This window comes from Zingiber officinale, chromosome 9B (genome assembly GCF_018446385.1).
Source record: "Zingiber officinale cultivar Zhangliang chromosome 9B, Zo_v1.1, whole genome shotgun sequence".
In the NCBI taxonomy this organism is placed as follows: domain Eukaryota; kingdom Viridiplantae; phylum Streptophyta; class Magnoliopsida; order Zingiberales; family Zingiberaceae; genus Zingiber; species Zingiber officinale.
Window position 1 is genome coordinate 60,303,128 of NC_056003.1, and position 22,044 is coordinate 60,325,171.

The window sequence follows — 22,044 nt, forward strand, 5'->3', positions numbered from 1 at the left end:
AATATTAAAAATATTTTAGAAGTTAATATGTATTCTTTTAAAATTAAGCACATCAATTAAGATATTGTGAGTAGTGTGTGCTTCATCAAAAACTTGATATGTTAATAAACGTTTTTAGGTCAACAAAGAATTATCAATTCAATAGCAAGTTACACTCGTATATAAATGAGTTTACCAATACTACAACAACAGCAACAACAACAACCAATCCTTATCCCACTAGATGGGGTCTCCAACTATATCATCATCTATACTTAAATAAATTTTATCTTGTTTTATTGTTGCTAACCAAGTCATTTTTGATTTTCCTCTTCCTCATTTGATATACGTATTTGTCATAGTTTCATATCGTCTAATTGAAGCATTCATTGGTCGTAGTACATGCCCGTACCATCTTAAACGTGTATGTTTTCCGTTAATAGATGTAGTTCCGACTTTATCTCTAATGCTCTCATTTCTTAGTCTGTCTATTCTCGTATGTCCACACATCCATCTTAACATTCTTATCTCTGCAACTCTCATCTTCTGCTCATGTGCTCGAGTCATAGCCCGACATTTAGCTCCATATAACATAGTAGGTCTAACTGCGATTTTGTAGAATTTTCCTTTAAGTTTTAAAAGTACTTTACAGTAATAAAAAACATCTGACGCTCTCCTCCATTTCAACCATTCTTGTATTGTATGTACAACATTTCTCTCAATCCCTTTATCATTTTGCAAAAATGATCATAAATATTTAAAGCACTCGGTTCCAAACAACTCGTCATCTCCTATCTTAACAATTGTCTCATTATATCTAATATTGTTAAACTTAAATTCCATATATTTTGTCTTTATTCTACTAAGCCTAAAACTTTTCCCTTATATTGTTTCGTGCTAAAATTCTAGTTTAGCATTTATTCCTTCACGTGTTTCATCTACCAAAACAATATCATCTGTAAACAGCATGCATAACAATACTGTGTCTTGAATATGTGTAGTGAGTTTATTCATAATTAGTGTCAAAAGATCGAGACTTAGAGCTAATCCTTGATGTAACTCTATCTTTATTAGAAATACTTCAGTTACTCTATCTGAAGTCTTTATTCTAGTCGTTACATCCTCATACATATCCTTAATTAGTTCAATATATGTTATGCTAACACATCTCTTTTCTAGAATTCTCTATATAATTTCTTTTAGGACTCTATGATAAGTTTTTTTTAAGTCAATGAATATCATGTGTAGATCTTGTTTTTGCTCCCGATATTTTTCAATTAATTAACTAAAAAGATAATTAATTGACTCATTAGCTTTTGCTTTTATTGTCGACCTTTCAAACATAAACCCAAATTGATTTTCGGTCATGTCTCCTTCTTTAATCTTTTTTCTATTACTTTTTCCCAAAGTTTCATGGTATGACTCATTAGTTTAATATCCCTATAGTTTGCACAATTTTGTATGTCTCTCTTGTTCTTATATAAAGGAACTATAGTACTTATCCAGATCAAGTATTTTTTTCGTATTCAATATCATGTTAAATAATTTTGTAAGTCATTTAATACCTTGTTTCCCTAAGCACTTTCATACCTCTATCGGAATATCATCTGATCCAACGGCTTTTCCATTGTGCATCTCATTTAAAGTTTGTTTTACTTCTGAAGTTTGAATTCTACGATAAAAATTAAAATTTCTATGCTTATTTGATCTACTTAAATTACCTAAATTAAGTTGGTCACCTAAACCTTCATTAATAAGTTGATGAAAATACCTCCACCGCTCTTGTATTTCTCCATCATTTACTAGTACTCTATTACATTTATTTTTAATATATTTTATTTGGATAAGATCTCTTGTCTTTCTTTCTCTCACTTTAGCTATTCTATAAATGTATCTTTCCTCTTCTTTTGTATCCAATTTTTGATATAATCGTTCAAAAATTTCATTCTTTAGTTCATTCACTACTCTCTGAGCTTCTTTCTTAGCTATTGTATATTTTTTTAAGTTTTCCTCGTTCTTACAAATATATAATTCCTTATAAACTATTCATTTTTCCTTCATTTTCTCTTGTACATTCTCATTCCACCACCAAGATTCCTTACTTAGTGTGCATGTCCCTTTGACTCACCAAGCACACTCTTAGCTACTATTTTTAACTTTGATACCATTTTATCCCATGTCGTATTAGAATCACCGTATATTTCACTTAATGCTTATACTCCTATCTTCTCCTTCAATATATTTTGCTTCTCATCCTTTAACTTCCACCACTTAATTCTAGGAGTCGTATATATTTTCTTTCTATTGATATTATGCTTGAGGCGTATATATGTAGGATCGAAAGAGTGCAATAGAGAGGGGGGTGAATATCGCGCATTTAAAAACTCTTTTATTTTTCTTTTTTAAAAACAAAGTAACACAGCGGAAAATAGAGACTCGTTTCAGTTACTTGGTTCGGAGTCTACGTCGACTCCTACTCCAAAACCCGCGATCCTTGATCGCACCGTTAGACAATTCACTAAAACTCTTCTTTCCGAATAGTGCGTACAATGCAAGCTTTAAAGTAAATGTATACCGACACTATATGGGAGATGAAGCTTGGTCGGCACTTGAACGAAGTAGACACTTGCTTGAAGACGGGTTGCAGAGCAGTAGCACGAACAGAGAGTTTCTACAGCGATGAACAGATAACTTCGTTACTTCCTCAAACCTCGAGCTCCACTTTTATAAGAATCGGTACTGTTCGATCGACCGATTCTTGGGTTTGATCGACCGAACCCGCTCCCTGCCTTCTTTGCTGAGATATGATCCTCGGACATTAATGATGTTTAATGGTTTGGTCAACCAATCGAACTGTTCGGTCAACCGAACGGTGAGCTTTCCCCGTAGATTCTTCATTAATATGCCATTAATGTCTTTATTGTTCGGTCGACCGATCCTCTGGTTCGGTTGACCGATTAGGTAGTCTTCCTTCTTTTCTTCTGTTCGATCTAATCTGTGCTGAGTCATCAGTGTTCGATCGACCGATCAAGCTTAGATCGGAAGCTGTGTTTTGTTCGGTTCTGATCTGGTCTGAGTCAACCTGGTTCGATCGACCGATCCATGCGTTCGATCACAACCAGAAGCCTGCAAGTGAGGCTAAGCATTTAATACAAAGTTTTGCAATACAGATATTCCTACAACATTCCCACAATTCTGTTGGAGATAATGCTCTTCTATGTCTAATTGTCACATTCCTCCCAAATAGCCCTTCTACCTTTCGATATATAGAGAACTGGATAGTGATTTTATCTTACTCAGCAGCGTTTGAAACCAATCTCTCCATAGTTCCAAACAAACCATTCACCACTTCTCCGCAGATATTTGAATCTGTGTATGAATAAAAATATTCTAGATTGAAATAAAAATAAAACTTTTGAACGATTATATCAAAAATTAAATTAAAAAGAAGGAAAAAGATCCGTTTATAGAATAGCTAAAGTGAAAGAAAAGAAGACGAGAGATTTTATCTAAATAAAATGTATTAAACATGAATGCAATAGGGTACCAGTAAACGATGGAGAAACAAAAAACGGTAGAAGAAATATTTTCATCAACTTTTTAATGAAAGTTTAGTTAACCAACTTAACTTAGGTAATTTACGTAGGTCAAATGAGTATAGAAATTTAAATTTTTATTATAGAATTCAAACTTCAGAACAAGCTTTAAATGGAATGCACAATGGAAAAATGACCAGATAATATTCCAATAGAAGTATGGAAGTGTCTAGGGAAACAAAGTATTAAATGACTGATAAAATTAATTAACATGATATTGAAAACGAAAAAACATGCCTAATCAATGGCGGATAAATATTCTAGTTCCCTTATATAAAATTAAAGATGACAAACAAAATTGTTCAAACTATAGGGGTATTAAACTAATGAGTCATACCATGAAACTTTGAAAAAAAAATAATAGAAAAAAAATTAAGGAGACACAATGACTGAAAATTAATTTAGATTCATGTCTGGAAGGTCAACAAGAAAAGTTATACATCTTCTTGGACAACTAATTAAAAAAAATATCAGGAGCAAAACAAGATCTACATATGATATTCATTGACTTAGAAAAAGCTTATGATAGAACTCTTTGAGAAATTATATAGAGTTTTAGAAAAAAGAGGTGTTACCATAACATATATTGATCTAATTAAGGATATGTATGAGAATGTAACGACTAGAGTAAAGACTTCAGACGGAATAACTAAGCATTTCCAATAAAAATAGGGTTGCATCAAGTATTAGTTCTAAGTCCCTATTTTTTTACACTAATTATGAATGAACTCAAACATTCAAGACACAGTACTATGGTGCATGTTGTTTAATATTATTTTGACAGATGAAACAAGTGAAAGAGTAAATGCTAAACTAGAATCTTGGTGGAAAACAATAAAAGGGAAAGGTTTTAGGCATAGTAAAATAAATATAAAATATATAAAATTTAAGTTTAACATTATTAGGTGTAATAAGACAATTGTTAAGATAGGAGATGACGATTTGCCTGGACTGAGAGCTTTAAATATTTAGGATCTTTTTTACAAGACGATAGAGAAATTGAGAGAGATGTCTTAGATAAAATAAAAGTAGGATGATTTAAATGGAGAACATGAGGTATTTTATGTGATCGTAAAATACCTCTAAAACTTAAAAGAAAGTTTTATGAAGCAACAATTAAGCCTGTCATTTATATAGAGATGAATGTTGGATTATGACTCGAGAACATAAGCAGAAGATGAGAGTTAGAAATATGAGAATGTTAAGGTGAATGTGTGGATATACAAGAATAGACAGAATAAGAAATGAGAGCATTAAAAAGAAAGTCGGAGTTGTATCTATTGAAGGAAAACTTCGAGAGACATGTTTAAGATGGTACGGGCATATATCTAGACGAGCAATAAATACATGTGAAAATATAACAAATACACATATCAAACGAGGAAAAGGAAAACCAAAAGAGATTTTATTAGTAATAATAAAACAAGATAAAATTTATTTAAGCATAGATGATGAAAAGTAAAAGATAAAACTCAATGGTATAAAATGATCCATATAGCCGACCCCACCAAACGTTCGTGAACAAGCTTGGTATTCGACTTAGTAAAAGCTTGTTTATGTTCGTTTAATACATATAAGATCAATTAAATGAGTAAACTTGAATAACTCGTTAAAGTAAACGAATAATCTTTAACATATATGTGTTCAACTCGTTAATGTTCGTGAATAACGTTCATGAACAATATTCTTGAATAATGATCGTGAATCATGTTCATCAATAAATCTCTTATCAACCTATTAAACAAATAAAGAAACTTTCAAAATGAACAAACAAATTTATATAATCAAGTTCAATAATCAATCAAACAAACTTAAAATATAAAAGTTATACACAATCAAACAAATTTGAATTGAGAGCTCGATAATATCTAAATAAATCAAGCTTAAGCCAAACTTGAACCAAGCTCAAGTTAAGCTTGAACCAAGCTCAAGCTCATAAAAAGGGAACTAAGCCAAGTTGAACAATGATTTCAACATCTTGGTTCATTTTAGGCTCGACTTGGCTTGAATCGGTCATCTTATCAAACAAGCTTAAACACCACAAAGCTTGGCTCGACTTGGCATGTTTACAACCCTATTGAGAACATTGAATTATATTTTAAGATAATTTAAGTAGGTCAAATGATTATAGAAATTTAAATTTTTATCGTAGAATTCAAATGTCAAAAGGAGAACAAGCTTTAAATGGGATGCACAATATAAAAGCTGTTAGACCAGATGATATTTCGATAGAGGCATGGAAGTGTCTAGGAAATAAGGTATTGAATGGCTTACAAAATTATTTAATATAATATTGAAAATAAAAAAAAATGTACGATCAATGACGGGTAAGTACTCTAGTTCCCTTATATAAGAATAAGGGAAACATGTAAAATTGTGCAAACTATAGGGATATTAAACTAGTAAGTCATACCATAAACCATTGAAAAATAATAATAAGAAAAAGATTAAGGAAGAAGACAACGATGACTAAAAATTAATTTAGATTCATACGTGGAAGGTCGACAATAAAAGTTATACATCTTCTCAGGTAACTAATTGAAAAGTATCGAGAGAAAAAAATTATTTATTGACTTAGAAAAAACTTATGATAGAGTGTTAAAAGAAATTATATGGAGAATTCTATAAAAGTGAAGTGTTAACGTAATATATATTGAATTAATTAAGGATATATATGAGGATATAACGACCAGAAGACTTTAAGCAGATTAACTGAAATATTTTCAATAAAAATAGGATTACATCAAGGATCAACTCTAAGTTCTTATCTTTTTATACTAATTATAGACGAATTTGGACACATTCTATACACAATACCGTGGAGCATGTTATTTGTAGATAATATTATTTTTGGTAGATGAGACACATGAAGGAGTAAACGTTATACTAGAAGTGAAAAGTTTTAGGCTTAGTAGAGTAAAGACAAAATATATGGAATCTAAGTTTAGAAATATTGAACGTAATATACTTAAGATCATTTTTCAAAATGATGGAAGGATTGAGAGATGTCTTACATAGAATGCCAGTAAGATGATTAAAATGTAAGAGTGTCAGATGTTTTATGTAATTATAAAGTACCACTAAAACTTAAAAGAAAATTCTACAAAACCGTGTTTAAACTTGATATGTTATATGACGCTAAATGTTGGACTATGACTTAAGCTGAAGATGAGAGTTCATGAGGATATTAAGGTGGATGTGTGGACATATGAGGATGGACAGAATAAGAAATGAGAGTATTAGAGAGAAAGTTGCATCTATTAAGAAAAAACTTCAAGAAACACGTTTAAGATGGTATAGACATGTACCAATAAATACTCCAGTTATGCGAAGTGAAACTATGGCTAATACGCACATCAAATGCGGAAAAGAACCAACAATAAAATAAGATAAAATTTATTTAAGTATAAATGCTTAAATAGTAGAGGATAAAGCCCAATAATATAAAAGGATCCATATAACTGACCTCATCTAGTGGAATAAGACTTGATTGTTGTTATATTCTAATTTTATATTTATAAAGAATATTATTCAACAAAATGTTTCATGTTAATCTTGCAAAAGGAATGAGAATGTATATGTTATTGATCTCCTTCATATTACTTATTCCTAATTCCTCTATTTAGTGTCTAATGTGTAAGAAAGGAAACATGGCTAGGCATAGGAGATTGGCATGCACAAATAAGCAATCAATCAACAAAATATCTAGAGAAAGCTTAATAAAAGGAGTACCTGAAATATAATTTAACAAGAATAAAGTTTATAATGCTTGCCAAAAGGAAAAACAAGTAAGAATTATTCATAAAACTAAAATCATTGTAAATACCTTTAAGCATTAGAACTATTACATCTTCATTTGCTTTATAACCATGACATTTTCATATTGTCTTATCATTGTTTTAGTAGGTTTACATGGGTAAATTTTTTAAGACATAAAAGTGATATATTTAAATGTTCATAAATTTTTAAAAGAGAGTAGAAAATGAACCTCAAAATCAACCGATTAGAAATGATCGTGGTAGTAAATTTTGTTCATCACTTTTGTGAAACAAATAGCTATTTTGAATTCTCATCCCTAGAACATTACAACAAAATGATGTTGCAGAAAGGAGAAACAAAGCATTATAAGAAACCACTAGGACTAAGTGAAATACTCCTCATTAAGTCAATCTAAGGCTAAGCCACATAATAGCGGATGTTATATTCAAAATATAAAATTCTGAATTAAAACACCTTATGAATTATATTTTAATGAGAACCCATTAACTATTTTAAATTTTTGGGAATAAGGCATACATATTAACCACTAAGTGTTGTCTAGGAAGATTTTCACCCAAAGTGGATGAATGAATCTTTGTTTGAGGAAACCTAATATAGTATTTGATAAAACCATAACATATATCATAAAAAAGAAAGTAAACAAGAAGATATATGTCATATGTTAGACGTTTGTTTGGTCCTCCAAGCATCTGCCACTCTCTTGGGCCAAGATTTGTCTATCTAAATAAAGAGAATATGGACTTCAGGACCTACAAGCATGGAATAATGCTCTATTTTGCAAGACACTTTAGAACATCCAATGCAACACTGATTCTTTATGAGTGTGATGGGTTCATCATCACTACATCAAAGGAGTTGATTTTTGGCAATGGTGCACGAAACTCTCGGATTCTCCGGTGGCTAAGCGACTTATTGACATTCGAGACCAGCTAGTTCAAGGGCTGAACAGGAACGAAGTAGCGAATATGAAGTTGTTGGAATGGTTTGCTGCGAAGAAAAATGGGACAACAGATGCGTACGATTTCTTTCGGCCAAAGGGGCCGATGGTACCTTGGGCACAAGTGATATGGAGGCCAACAGTACTCAAACACCACTTTTTTGTTTGGTTGCTTGCTCATGGAAGGCTGAGGAAAACATATACACTTCTGTGTGAATCGTACAAAAGTTGTGCTTTGTGCCGCAGGTATGATGAATCAAATGCACATTTCTTTTTGAGTGTTCCATTACCAAACTCCTATGGAATAAGGTAAGAAGATGGCTAGACATTCGATATAAGGTCAGAACCATAGAGAGACTACTTCAGTTTTCCAGCCACACTAAAGAGGCAACCAGCGCATCATGAAAGTGCGATACCTTGTCATTTCATGTATGATTTATCTTTTGTGGGAATGTTGCAATAGATGTCGTTTTGAGAGTGATATACCTGATGTTGATAAGATGTTTCACAAATTACAAACGCATGTCTATTGGTTTGTGGATCTCCATTTGATTGTATCTTTAATTGCATGGCAATATGACATATATATATATATATATATATATATATATATATACCTTTTCCAAAAAAACAAAGTAAATAAAAAAGACGAACAATCAATAATAGAAAATGTTGAAAAAATAAAGAAAATGTAGATAATATAGAAGAACAACCACAAACATATAAAACTAATATTATTCATTCTACCGAATAAATTTTAGGAGACAAATCAACTATTGAAAAGATATCATTTTAAAAATCTATGAAACAACCTTGCTTTAATATTGAACCAAACAAAAGAAATGAAGCATTAAATGATCGAGATTGGATCATTGTCATGCAAGAAAAAGAGTTCGCACAATTTGAAATGTACTTGTCAAAGTTGAAGATTATATTAACGCAAAACATATCAAATACATGCAATTCTTACCACCTTTTATAGATCGATAACACAACTAATTATCTTTAAAAAAAACTTATCTAAAGTATAGAGACTGTTGTGGAAACTAACTACACTATCATATTCCATAATTTATGGAATATTTTCAACTTATACATGATTACAAAAATTATTTTCACACTCAAGCAGGTGAATAAATATTTATCTTTCCCACATTCTCAATTTGATATAATATTTTGAAACACTAAGCTACTTGACCACTTAATAAGCGTATTTGCAAGTTTCTCCATGATGAAGTGTCAATTTCAATGTGCTTCATAAGATCGTATATTACTAGATTGTGGGATATGCTAATTGCAGACTTATTATCATAATAAAGTCTCATTGAACCATCTCAAATTTCTAAGATGATATTTAACTAAAGTAGTTCACACACATCTGGAGTCATTGTTCAGAATTATACCTTGCACTAGACCACTCCACTGGATTCTGTTTTGTTGCTCCTCCAAGGCACAAGATTATTACCAAGAAGGTGCAATATTGAGTGGTTGACCTCCGGTCAACCACTAACCCAGCATAATAAGATCTATCTCTAGCATCAAACCTCTTTTTCTTTTAAAGAGAATACTATTTGATTTCCTTTGAGAAATTGTAATACTGGGTAAGCTACTTACAAATGAGTTATTTTTAGGTTATACATGAATTAATGCATATATACTATATCTGGCCATGTATGGAGCATAGATAAGTTTTCAGACTAAACATTGATGCATTCTCTTATTTAATGCAGCATCTTCCTTTATCACTCCAAGTATAATATTTAGGTTTGTTAGAGTACTTATTAGCATCTCTTAAAGATATTTGTCGGAAGATAAAGATAATTTGCTTAGATTGAATCCCCCTAAAGAAGACTGTTTAATAAGTAATGTATAATTCTCTTAACTTTGTTTATATCCATGGCAATCATACAACTCTTGCAAATCTACTAAACTATGCTTGTCGTAATTGTTTAAATCCATATAAGACTTTCTTCAATTTATATATACAACATGAGAATCCAAATTATTTCCATATCCTACTAGGACCTCAATATAAATTCCTTCCTCCAGTTCTTGATGCAAAACAAGCATTCACATCGAACTATTGTAACTCTCAACTATAATTAACTGCCAATGATAGTAGAATTCTGTCAATATGAGCCAAAGTCTATATAATCAATTTCATAGGTTTGAGTATATCCCTTACCTATCATCCTTGCCATATACCTCTCTATTGATCCATTCCTTTAATATTTCACTAGAGACCCCATAAGTTTCCTTCCTTTTGCAATTTCACTGATTTCCATATTTTATTCTTCTTTAATGCCTTCAGTTCTTCTTTCATAGTTTATTTTCATTTCTCATTTGCTAATGCCTCAAATGAGGTGGTGATAGGGATAAAAATGGTGTTCGGGTTAACTAAGAAAGTTTTATGTGATGGTGAAAACTATTTTAAAGATGCAAAATTTGCAAAAGGATATAAAGGTCGTTTTGTGAACTCTCTAGTTCCATTCCTATAGCAATGGAGAGTTTTGGATATTCATTAGCTCCATGAAATTCAGTTTTAACTTATAACGAAGAATTAGAAATTATTAATCATACTCTAAATCTTGGTGGGGTTGGATTCTTGGACTTTCATTAGATCAGCAACAATGATTTTCATGCACAGAGGTTCATGTTGGTGAAGTGAGCCCCTAGTCGAGGTTGACCTAACTGGTCAAGGTTAACCATAATTTAGGAATTTGATGTTTAAGAAATATGTTTGGTGATTGGAGATGAGGTGGCAAGTAGGTTAAAGGTAAAAGTGACTTGAGTCAAGAATAACTATACATTTGGCATCGATTGAAGAGCAACATATGTTGACAAACATGGAGAATCCACTAAGGAGTTGGCAAGAGAGAAAGTCCATGTGGACTAAGGTTGATTGAAAGTTGATACGAAGTCTAAGTGAGGTACACTACACATTTGACATTTATTGCTAGTGAAAGTTTAGGTGGTCAAGAGTGATTAGATGCTTGATAAGTGTTGAAGTCTTAGAACTCTAGGCATGTGATAAAGTTCTAAAGAAGTGAACACTAGGCAAGTGTTGAAATCCCTAAAGTAGTCAAGTTTAGGAAAGGTTGAAGTCCCACAGGAGTAAACTCTACCCATGCGAAAGTCACTGTGAATCAAGGTCAACCTCAAGCTAGGCAAGTAAAAGTCCCAGAGTCGATGGTGGCTGGACTAGGCAATAGATGAAGTCCCAAAGAATTTATCACAGCATTGGAAGATCGAGGTTGGCATGTACTAAGCAAACGAGGAAGACCCAGAGACACGGAATCTCTTGGCACGACATGGATTTATCTCTGATGTGGCTAGAATTTGGGTTCTAGGCACCTAGTTAGAGTTAAAGTTCTAGTCGTCAAATGAACCCGAAGCCACAAAATTGTCATTTGGTTGAATTTTAGGTAGTGCATTTCAATTGATGTTGATTTCAGATAACACTTGTACCATTTTAACGCCCTTAGATCTAGCTTCCCTCTATTTTTGACCATGCACATGAAAAAATAACACATCCAAATATCTTAAGAACAAACAAGTTTGTTTGTAGTGCGTATGCATAATGATTTAAAATCTTGAATCGTGATGAGGTTTCAATTCCTGACAAGAATGATACAATTTCGGTATCATATCCGCGCCAACATAGTTTAAGTATTTTTTAAAATATAAAATATATTAACTAAAAATAAAAAATTTAATATAAATATTTATAACAAAAAAGATTTTATATATATATAGAATTAATGGAATAATTTTATTAGGTTTGAATTAATCTATCTAAATTATCTCAATCATAGGTAGGAGTTAATTAAAATTATTAACCTAAGTTATTTAATTATACCTAAGTTAAAACTTTCGCCCTGAATGCTCCGCTCACCCGCTCTGCGCTGCGACATGTCACTGGCATCTAGACATGTCACCAGGACAGCACGACACCTCCGGATGCGTCGCTAGCAGTTTCAAGCTAGCGCAACGCGCCGAAGGCATCGTTGGGCAGCACGACTCATCCTAACGCTTCGTCAAGCCAGCATGACATGTCCAAAAGCATCGTCGGGCCCACTCGACGTGTCTGGAAGCGTCATTGGCGCCTCCAGACACATCGGGCCCGCACGTCCATAGGGCCTCGAGGCACACGAGCACTGAAGGTGTGCCGGTGTTGGTCCGGGAGCAGAACGAAATGTTTTGCCCATATTGGGCGAAACAAAATGAGATTTTAAACTATGGTATGTATAGATAGAATGTTGAGAGTGTTTCCTTTGGATTATTGAACCTTAAGATTTTAAAAGGCGAATGATTTATATGATAAATGGTTGTAACAATTACTTCCCCTAAAACATTTGATATAAACCCCAAATTTGATATAAACCCACTGCGCTCGCAACTTGTGATCACCTAACAGCCATGCTATTACAACCACCTCTACAACAATAAGCCAAGGGTGAGCACAACAAGCAATCGCCCAAACATTCGAAACTCATGCTAGCAATCATTTATTTAAAAAAAAAAACCTTCGTGCATGGGGCACCACTTCAAAGAATTCAAGTGTCCTCTTACACAATCCTACTCATGGAGCATTATCTATTGCCTAATAACATCTTTCAATGCCAAAACTCTCACACCACAATCACATCTGCCAACTTTCAAAAGGATAAGCTCCACTTACTCTTTAAGCAAGACTCAAAAACCTTCTTGATCAAAGAGCAAGACATCTCCTTTTGAAGATCTAAAAGCAAGGTGAAGAGAAGCACCACCACTTCGACTTTGTTGTTTCAACCTAATTGCTTGCCTCCACTTATTGGGAGGACTTATAAGATAACGAACAGCATAGTTACCACATATTCACAATCCAATTACCTAGCATCTATAATATGCCATGCGAAAGTAAGCTCCACCATTACCAACCTCTACTTGTGATCTAACAACTTGGCTACAACTATAATTCACATAGATGAAAGCACCACCACTAATAACCTGTTCTCGCAACTTAACTTGATAGTTTGTCAACAATTGCACCTAGCAAAAATGTGAGAACCACCATTATCAATCTCTGCTAATGACCCAACTTCTTGCATCCTCCATCAACTATTTTTACATATTCTCATATTTGTCATTAAAGGGATCATGAGATGTGTGATTGAATAAGTCAATAGGTTTATTTCAACATATTATGGTTTCATTTTGTTATCATGTCTAGTTCATCTTTCTAGTTTCTACTCATGAGAGTTCTAATTTATGTCAACATAGTCTCTAGGCTTCAGCTCAAGGGAAAGCACTACTTCAAATAGAATATACAATCTAGAAAACCTTGTTATACAATCTTAAAACCAATTCCAACAACTAATAAGAACTTCAAAAACAACATAAAAGCAAGTTTTATTAAGGATTATCAGCCCAAAGCATATTGAATTGCATGGAGAATTCTTTTTTTTAAACCATTAGACATCATGCCTAGTGTTGTCTTATCCAATCTTACTTACTGATAAAATGGGATGATCTAAAAAAGAGTGTATGTGTTATGTTTTGCCCCTTTCATACTATATACCCTTCTTGGTTCTTAATGAAAATGTAGGTCTAAGAAAGTAATTCTTAGATCATTTCCAAGGCAGTAAAAAAGAAAAGAAAATGTTTGTAGATAGCGTTTGCTAGCCTCGTAAGACTAGTCTCTATCGGAATCAACGAGCAAGCTTAACGAAACTTGCCTCTACTCATATCCATGCCAAGTTATTCTCGAGGCAACTTCACTAAGTCATGAGTCGTGTCTCTGCTTCGGTACTAGCCGAAAGGGGAGGACGAGCAATCCAAGAGAGGAATCATGACTCGACTCGGGACCCGGCGGTACAAGGCAACCCGGCAGTACCAATCGAGATGGACGGCAGCCAGCTATTGTCCAGAGGCTGGAACCACGCTACCCAAAAGAGGGCAGCATGATTGCGGCAGCTGAACCGATTCAGCCGGTGCTTGCAAGATCCGGCAACAAATTTTGGCCTTGCTGGAATTTTTGACAGCAACCATTGCTGGCTGAAATAGGAGCCTGACACCGCATTGGTTGCTGGCTGAAATAGGAGCCTGACACCGCATAGCAGTTTTGGTTGTTGTTCACGTTGAAAGTTATTCACGTTTGAAAAACATGAATTGCTTGGTTGAAAAACGTGAACAGTTTCACATTTTCAATTGTTTGTTCAACAACGTGAACAATTCACGTTTTCAACTTATCAAGCAACGTGAGTGGCTTTCACGTTCCAACATGAAGCAATCCCGGTTTGCAACGTCAACGTGAATGGCTATTCGTTCATGTTGCAATTGGGCAGCAACCGTTTTCGCCGGAACATAATTTCCGGCGGGACAACACCTTCCGCGGAACTCCGTCGATGTCCTTTGCTGTCCGGAACAATGTCTTGGACGGTCGGATGTGACTGCTTGTTGGCGTGCGGCGGCGGGATAGCAAGGGGGCAGCCTCCTTCGTCCTTGGGCAACGGCGATGGCAACTTCAGCCGGCGGCTGCTCCTGAGGTCAGTGGCTAGCCGGAGGAGGGAGGGCAGCCGGTTGCTGAAGCTGGACGACGGCACAAGGGGAGGGTTTCCCCTTGGTGATCAGCGGCGGCTAGGAGAGAAGGAGAGAAAAGATCCCAAAAACCTAACCTTTAGGTTTTCATTGAATTAATTAATTATTCTCTTCCATCTAAATTTTATTTATAGATCTTCTATTAGGTTTAGATCAAATCCAAACCTGTTAACGTAAACCCAAAGTCCAAACCAATAGCCTTAATTTGGTTAACGACCAAACCATGCTAGTTCAAAACCAAACCACTTAGTTCAATAATCAAACCTCTTTTAATTAAAACCAAATCAATTTGGTTTATAATTAAACCAAAGAAGGTCCAATTCGTCTTTAAAAGGCGTGGCTTATCTGCACTTTCGTTGCGCCAAACTCTTTCCATATTAGCCCTTCGTCTGGTCTAATCAGATTTAATCTCTCTCGATTTGAGAATCCAATCATCAAACTTGTTTTATGTCTCTCGGATAAACTTGTAGTGCATGTGACTTTGTAGATTTCCGATTTATGTTGGTTGTCCATAATTAACCATTAATTATGGATCGATCATGAGTGACACCAAGTAGTATATCATGATTCTCAATTAACCAAAAAATCAACAGTTGATTCTAGAACTTCTTCTAAACCCTTCAACAGCTACATTGAGTCATGCTTTGTTCCTTTCACTCGTCTTATACCCACTTGGTTCAGGAGATAGTTATGTGTCAGTCTCCACTAAGCTGACTACATCACACCTAACCAGGTAATACTTCCTTGTCCTGTGCATTCAAATTACTCAGACATGTGTCTAAAGAGTACCATACTCTTAATATATGATATTTGGCAAAAACTTTGAATAATAATCCTGACAGGGGGTCATAGTGTATACATCTTCTTGTAAGGAGTGGTGAATCCTTTGTTGGCTATTCAAAAACCTTCGAGCACTTCGACTTATACCCAATCATCCCGGGTCCACACCTCCACGAAGATTCTTGCTTGCGATATCAAAGTATAAGTCTCCATGACTAATGTGACTTGAATACCTCAAGTCGAAAGAAACTTACACTCGAGCTGCAATGAGATCTTTATACATATCTGTATATGTAGAAAACCATATAAAGTCTCATGCCAAGTCATTCTAATGAACTAGTTATAATAACTAGCATCCACGTTTAACTCTCGACAACCCAATGTCTCTAGCCAGTGAGAAACAGTTGCTTGGTTGAACCAAGGAGTATTATCCGTGTTAATCTCATAGAATCGATAATGTCTAAACACATCAATTCGTCGACTAGAGAAGATTTCAATACATTCATAATTACACATATAGAAATGCTCACTGGTCGTGATCCAATCACAAGTTTTCTCATGCTATAAATCATATTACGGACATTCAGTAAGTAAGTTTAAGATCCAATCAAACACATATAAAATGTGCACTCAAATTCAAGACGATTGCCTTAGGACATCTCTCAAATATAACAATGATGACAAGTTGTTGTGACCATCAGGTTCTTTTATTTTTTTTCCTTTCTTCTTTTTCCCTATTTTTGTTTTTTTATTTTGTATTTTTTTACGTAATTAATTTCAATTCCGTCTCTTATTTTAAATTTTTTCCACTTTTATCCAATAATTTTCCCCCTCCATCCTTAATTTTTTTTCCTTCATCCGTCCACAAGGATAAACAAAGAGAAAAAAAAACCTCTAGAAATGTTTTTCCTTTCTTCATTCATCCATGAGGAAAAAAACATCTTTGGGCACAACTGCTATATAAAAAAATTCCGTTGTGAGAATCTATAGCACTCTATTAATAAAAATATTTTTTATAATTATATTTTATATTTAAAAAATATTAAAATTATATTGACACAGCACGACATGGTACTAAAATTGTATATTGATCATAAAATGAAACTTCAACATGACTTGAAATTTTAAACTTTACACAAATATTATGTGTGAATCCATCAAACTATTGCACAGATGCTAGGTTGTTCCGTCAAAGAAATGCATTACAGGGGTACAATATCTCGACAAGGATCGCTACATGTCCATAAAATTTAGGTGTAGCATTGAATATACAAGAGTTCTTACACTTAGATAGGAACACATTATAGGAATATTAATTGTCTTAGATTTAAAACATGGAATGTAGGAGCTCTTACTGACAAAGCAATGATGATAGTAGATATGATAATTAAAAGAAAAATTAATATTTTATGTTTCTAAAAATAAAATGAGTAAGGAAGTAGGCAGAGATGATAAAGAAGTCAGATTTTAAATTATGGTACATAGAAAGAGTAAAACGAGAAATGAAATTGATATTATTATAGATATCTAGTTAAGGGACGAAATAGTAGTAGTTTGGAAAGGAGATGGGATTATAACTCTTAAAATAGTGGTATCAAAAGAAATTATTAATGTAATTAGTATATATATGCACCACAAACAGGATTAGATGAAGACACCAAGCATAAATTTTGGACACACCTAGATGAGATAGTAAAAAAAATATTTCAACAAACAAGATAATCTTAATAGGAGATTTAAATGGGCATATAGAGTAAGAAATAAAAAAATATGATAGGGTATATAGGAGTCATGATTTTAAAACAAAAAATGAAGAAAAAGCTATATCAAATTTTGTGATAGCATATGAATTTATAATAGCTAACACATTTTTCATGAAACGAGAATAACACTTGGTTACGCTTAAAAGTTAAAATAATAAGTCGCAAATTTTGGACAAGGGATAAAAAAAATTATAAAGATTATACGGTCATCCCTCAAAAAAGCATACCCACTCAACATAGGTTAATGATATTAGACATGCCACTGAAGGATAGTATCAGTAGAAGAAAAACATGCATAAGCCCTAGGATCAAGTGATGGAAATTAAAGAATGGGAAGCAAATTATTTTTAGAGAGCAAAAGCACAAGTATTAGGAGAAACACATGGTGACTCAAAAATAACATGGAATAAGATAGTATCAAATTTGAAAACGGCGGCCAAGAGCATATTCAATTAAGAGGACAGACACCACTAAATAAAAAATCTTAGTGGTAAAATAAGGAAGTACAAGAGAAAGTGATTAAAAAAACAACCTATAAATTACTATACACTTGTGATAATGAAGAAACATTAAAAAGTATGCAGTAGTCAAGATAGAAGTCATGAAATACAATAAGTGAAACTAAGAATGAAGCTTTTGAACATTTGCATCGACAACTTGATAAAAAAAGGGCAAAAGTATATATATAGAATAACTAACGTAAGAAAGAGAAAAATAAGGGATCTTACCAAATAAAATATATTAAAAATAAATCTAATATGATACTAGTGAAGGATGAAGAAATAAAGGAGCAATGAAGGAGGTATGTTTATTAACTTTTTAATGAAAGTTCAGATGACCTACTTAATTTAGGAAATTTAATTTTTTATAGAATAATTTAAATTTCAAGCGTTAAATGGGATGCAAAATGGAAAACAATTGGACGAGTTGATATTTCAATAAAGGTATGAAATAGTTGATATTTCAATAAAGGTATGAAAGTGAATGACTTACAAAGTTATTCAACTTAATATTGAAAATAGAAGAAATATCTTATGAAAGATAAATACTCTAGTCCCTCTATATAAAAACAAAGTAGAGTTACAAAATTGTGTGAATTATAGTGGCATTAAGATAATAAGTTATACCATGAAACTTTGGAAAATAGTGCTAAAAAAAAAAAGGAGAATAAGGTGACTAAAATTAATTTAGATTCATTCTTAAAAGGTCAACAATGTAAGTTATACAATTCACATACAACTAATTGAAAAGTATCGAGAAAAAAAATAAGATATATGATATTCATTAACCTAGAAAAAGCCTATGGCAAAATTTTGAGGCAAATTATATAAAGAATCTAAAATATAAGGGTGTTAAGATAGGCAGATTAACTTAAACATTTTCTGTAAAAATAAGGTTACATTAAGGATCAGCTCAAAATTTCATATTTGTTTATATAAGTCATGGATGAACTCATTGAACACATCATGTTGTTCCAGATGACATTGTTTTCAGACATAAAAGAGTTCTTAACTCAAATCTTGACAAAAATATTATAAGTAAAAGATTTTAGGCTTAGCAGAGTAAATACAAAACATATATAATTTAAATTTAGTATTAGTAAACATAGCAAAACAATTGTTAATATAGAAGATAATGAGTTTCTTGTAACTGACAATTTTATGTAGGATTGTTTTTATAAAAAGATGTCGTGGTTGAAAGCAATGTTTTACATATGATACAAGTAGGATGGTTGAAATGACGGATAGCATTCTTTGTTATAATAAGGTACCACTAAAGCTTATAAAGAAGTTTTATAATATAGGGAGCACACGAGCAAAAGACAAGAGACACAAATATAAAAATCTGAAGATGGATGTGTGAGCATATGAGCATGTACATAATAAAAAATGAGAATTTTAGGAAAAACAATTTGAGGTTATGCCTATTGAAAGAAAATTTCGAGAGATGCATTTAAGCTTGTACAAACATGTACAGGTGACCAATAGATACTCCAATTAAACGATATAAGATCATGACAAATACACACATTAATTGAGAAAGAGAAGGCTAAAAAAGACTTATTAGCAACGATAGAAAAATATAAATTTAAATAGATGAGGATATAGTAGAGGATCGAGTCCAATAGCCTAAGAGGGTCTATATAATCTACCCTACTTAGAGGACTAAAGGCTTGGTTGTTGTTGTTGTTGTAAAGGGGGAGGGGAGATAGGTTGTGGTAGAATAGCTAGCTCTTTGTCAAATGAGGATTCAAAAAGAATGTTCCAGAATCAAACTATGGCTTTAATGTCATTAACAAAAGTATTATGGGATATTATTCCTTGATGGTATTCAATCGTCCATAGCTCAATTCAAAAGATGCACAAGGAGTAAGTTATGAAAGAAGGAGTAAGTTATGAAAGAAGAAATTAAATAAAGGTTCTGCTAAGTCTTCACTAGAAAGTACTAGTTACAATTCACTAAAAATGTATTGGCTAGATGAAGTAATATAAATGGTAATGGGATGAAGAACTAGAATAGAAAATTGAAGAAAAAATAGACATCATAACTTCTATTGTAATTTTAGCATGTGCTCTTATTTCAAGTTGATCTTAAGATGGATGACATCACACAAACTGATCATAATTTAGTTAAATACTTCTACTCAAACCTATGTTTGCTAAAACAAACAAAACAAGACAATACAAGACCCTTTTAATAGTGGAATGGAGCAACCAGGTGATGAAACGTAGGCAAGAAAGTAAGAACTCAAACCTAAAAGTCCACGGTTAGGCTAGATAAAAGGATATAAGCTCTTCGAAGAATTGTCCATCTAAATGGAAAAAAAAAAGCATAGCTTTTTTAATCAGTTAGTAGTTGTTCAAGTGGATTTTACTAGTGAATACCTTGAAATAACTGAAAAAAGTACCTGACACTGGCAAAATAAGATGTTCAATGTTCAGGATTTCAGAACATGTTATAGACTAGTTATCACTCCATAAATTCAATGATCTGCCAGAAAACTATGGAAATAACCTTTGCCAATTTGCTGTAAACTAAAGCATACATTCTAACAGTTCCCAATAAGGGGAATGAGGGAATTCAGTAATAGACAATATCAGAGGAATCAATAGAAAAATTTTAAAACATAGAAGATGAAAGATCGGTAAAAGGGACAAACCATCGTCTTGGTCTCTGAGCAAATCGGAGCCTCCTTCTCCTTCCTTTCCTCCTCCTACTTCATCTTCCTCCATCTCCTCCCCTTGTTCCTCTTCCACCAACTTCTCGTCCTCCTCATAGCGCTCTCCCTGGTGTTCAAACAGAGACTCAGCGTCGCCATCACCATTAGCGGCGACAGCGTGTGAATCGACCTCTCCCGTTGGATGAGGGGAGGAATCAAGGGTTGCCTTGGGGAAGGCTTTCAACATCTCCAACAGCTACTCATGCAACCGTCTTCGGAGGCGGCGGCGGCGGCGGCGGTGGAGGCGCGGCTGCGAAGGGGACGAAAGCGAAGGTTAGAGACCTCTCGTTATTTAAAACAATGAAAAATGTATCCGTCAGTAATGTTCCCTGATTATTTTAATTCGGCGTTTTATATTATACCAAATATTTAGTGGAGCGGGCCGATCAACCATGGTTAATCGGCCTAAAAGGTCAATTAAAAATTAAAAAATATATACATATTTTTAGTACAGTAAAAAAAATTTATAAATATTAAAAACATCCATATTACCTTTTTAAATATATAATTTATTTTATATTTTATATTTTATATTAAAAAGTTTTTACATTAACTATTATATTTATTTTTTAAATTTAAATTTTATAAATAATATTTTCTAAATTTAGGGAATGAAATTTATTTCTTAAATAATAAAATATCATTTTATAATATAGTGTATAGTTAATATAGTGGATGATTTATTTTAAATTTTAAAGATATTAAAAAAAAATTGATATGATATTCTTAAATAAATTTGTTACTTTTAGTAAAGAGTATTTCATATATTTATTTAATATTAAAAAAAAAAAAATCTTGAAAAGATTTTTTATTAACTTGTGTAAATTTTAATTTTTAATTTTTTTTTTTAAATTTTTTATTTATATATAAAATATAGAAATTTATAAATTTTATAATTAAATTAATTATAATATATTAAAATTAAAATAATTTAATTATTATATATTAATAGTTAGTTTATAAACTTTCTAAAAATTTAGAAATTTTAAAATTTTATTGGTGCAATAATTAAAGGAAATAATGAGGTGAGGGGAGAACCATTTTAAAGGCATAATAAATGACAAACGAAGATTAAGGAACCAAGTTAATATATATGTCAACATATTAAAAAAGGTCCCTCTATATATAGAATAAAAGATTTAACTTAGAAAATATTCATTTATACTTTGGTATAGGATGTATGATATTGGGCTAATGAATTAGTCTAACTTAAATATATTATTAAGTATTAAAAAATGAGAGATTGTTGGTACAATTAATCTTTGATTAAGGTTGACCAAACTCGAGTTGACTCAAGTTAAATTTTGATATTCAATCAATATGTTTAATGGTAGAGAGAGTTGTCAAGTAAAAGGAGAAATTGTTGGTGTAATTGACCTAGAGTCAAGGTTAAATAAGATTGATTTGGAT

The 22,044-nt window shown here is 32.6% G+C and overlaps 1 protein-coding gene across 4 annotated transcripts in view; it reads right to left on the reverse strand.

Moving 5' to 3' along the window:
• The window catches only part of LOC122023781 (protein FRIGIDA-ESSENTIAL 1-like), a 35,964-nt gene extending 15,002 nt beyond the window's left edge, over positions 1–20,962 (reverse strand). For all 4 annotated transcript variants that reach the window (XR_006123232.1, XR_006123233.1, XR_006123231.1 and 1 more), the window contains exon 1: positions 20,575–20,962. Coding sequence is in view for 1 of the 4 variants with exons in the window: in XM_042582103.1 (XP_042438037.1) it covers positions 20,575–20,821 (247 nt within the window). In the remaining 3 variants the exon portion in view is untranslated. The remainder of the gene's footprint in view (positions 1–20,574) is intronic.
• Between the last annotated feature and the right edge of the window lie 1,082 nt (positions 20,963–22,044).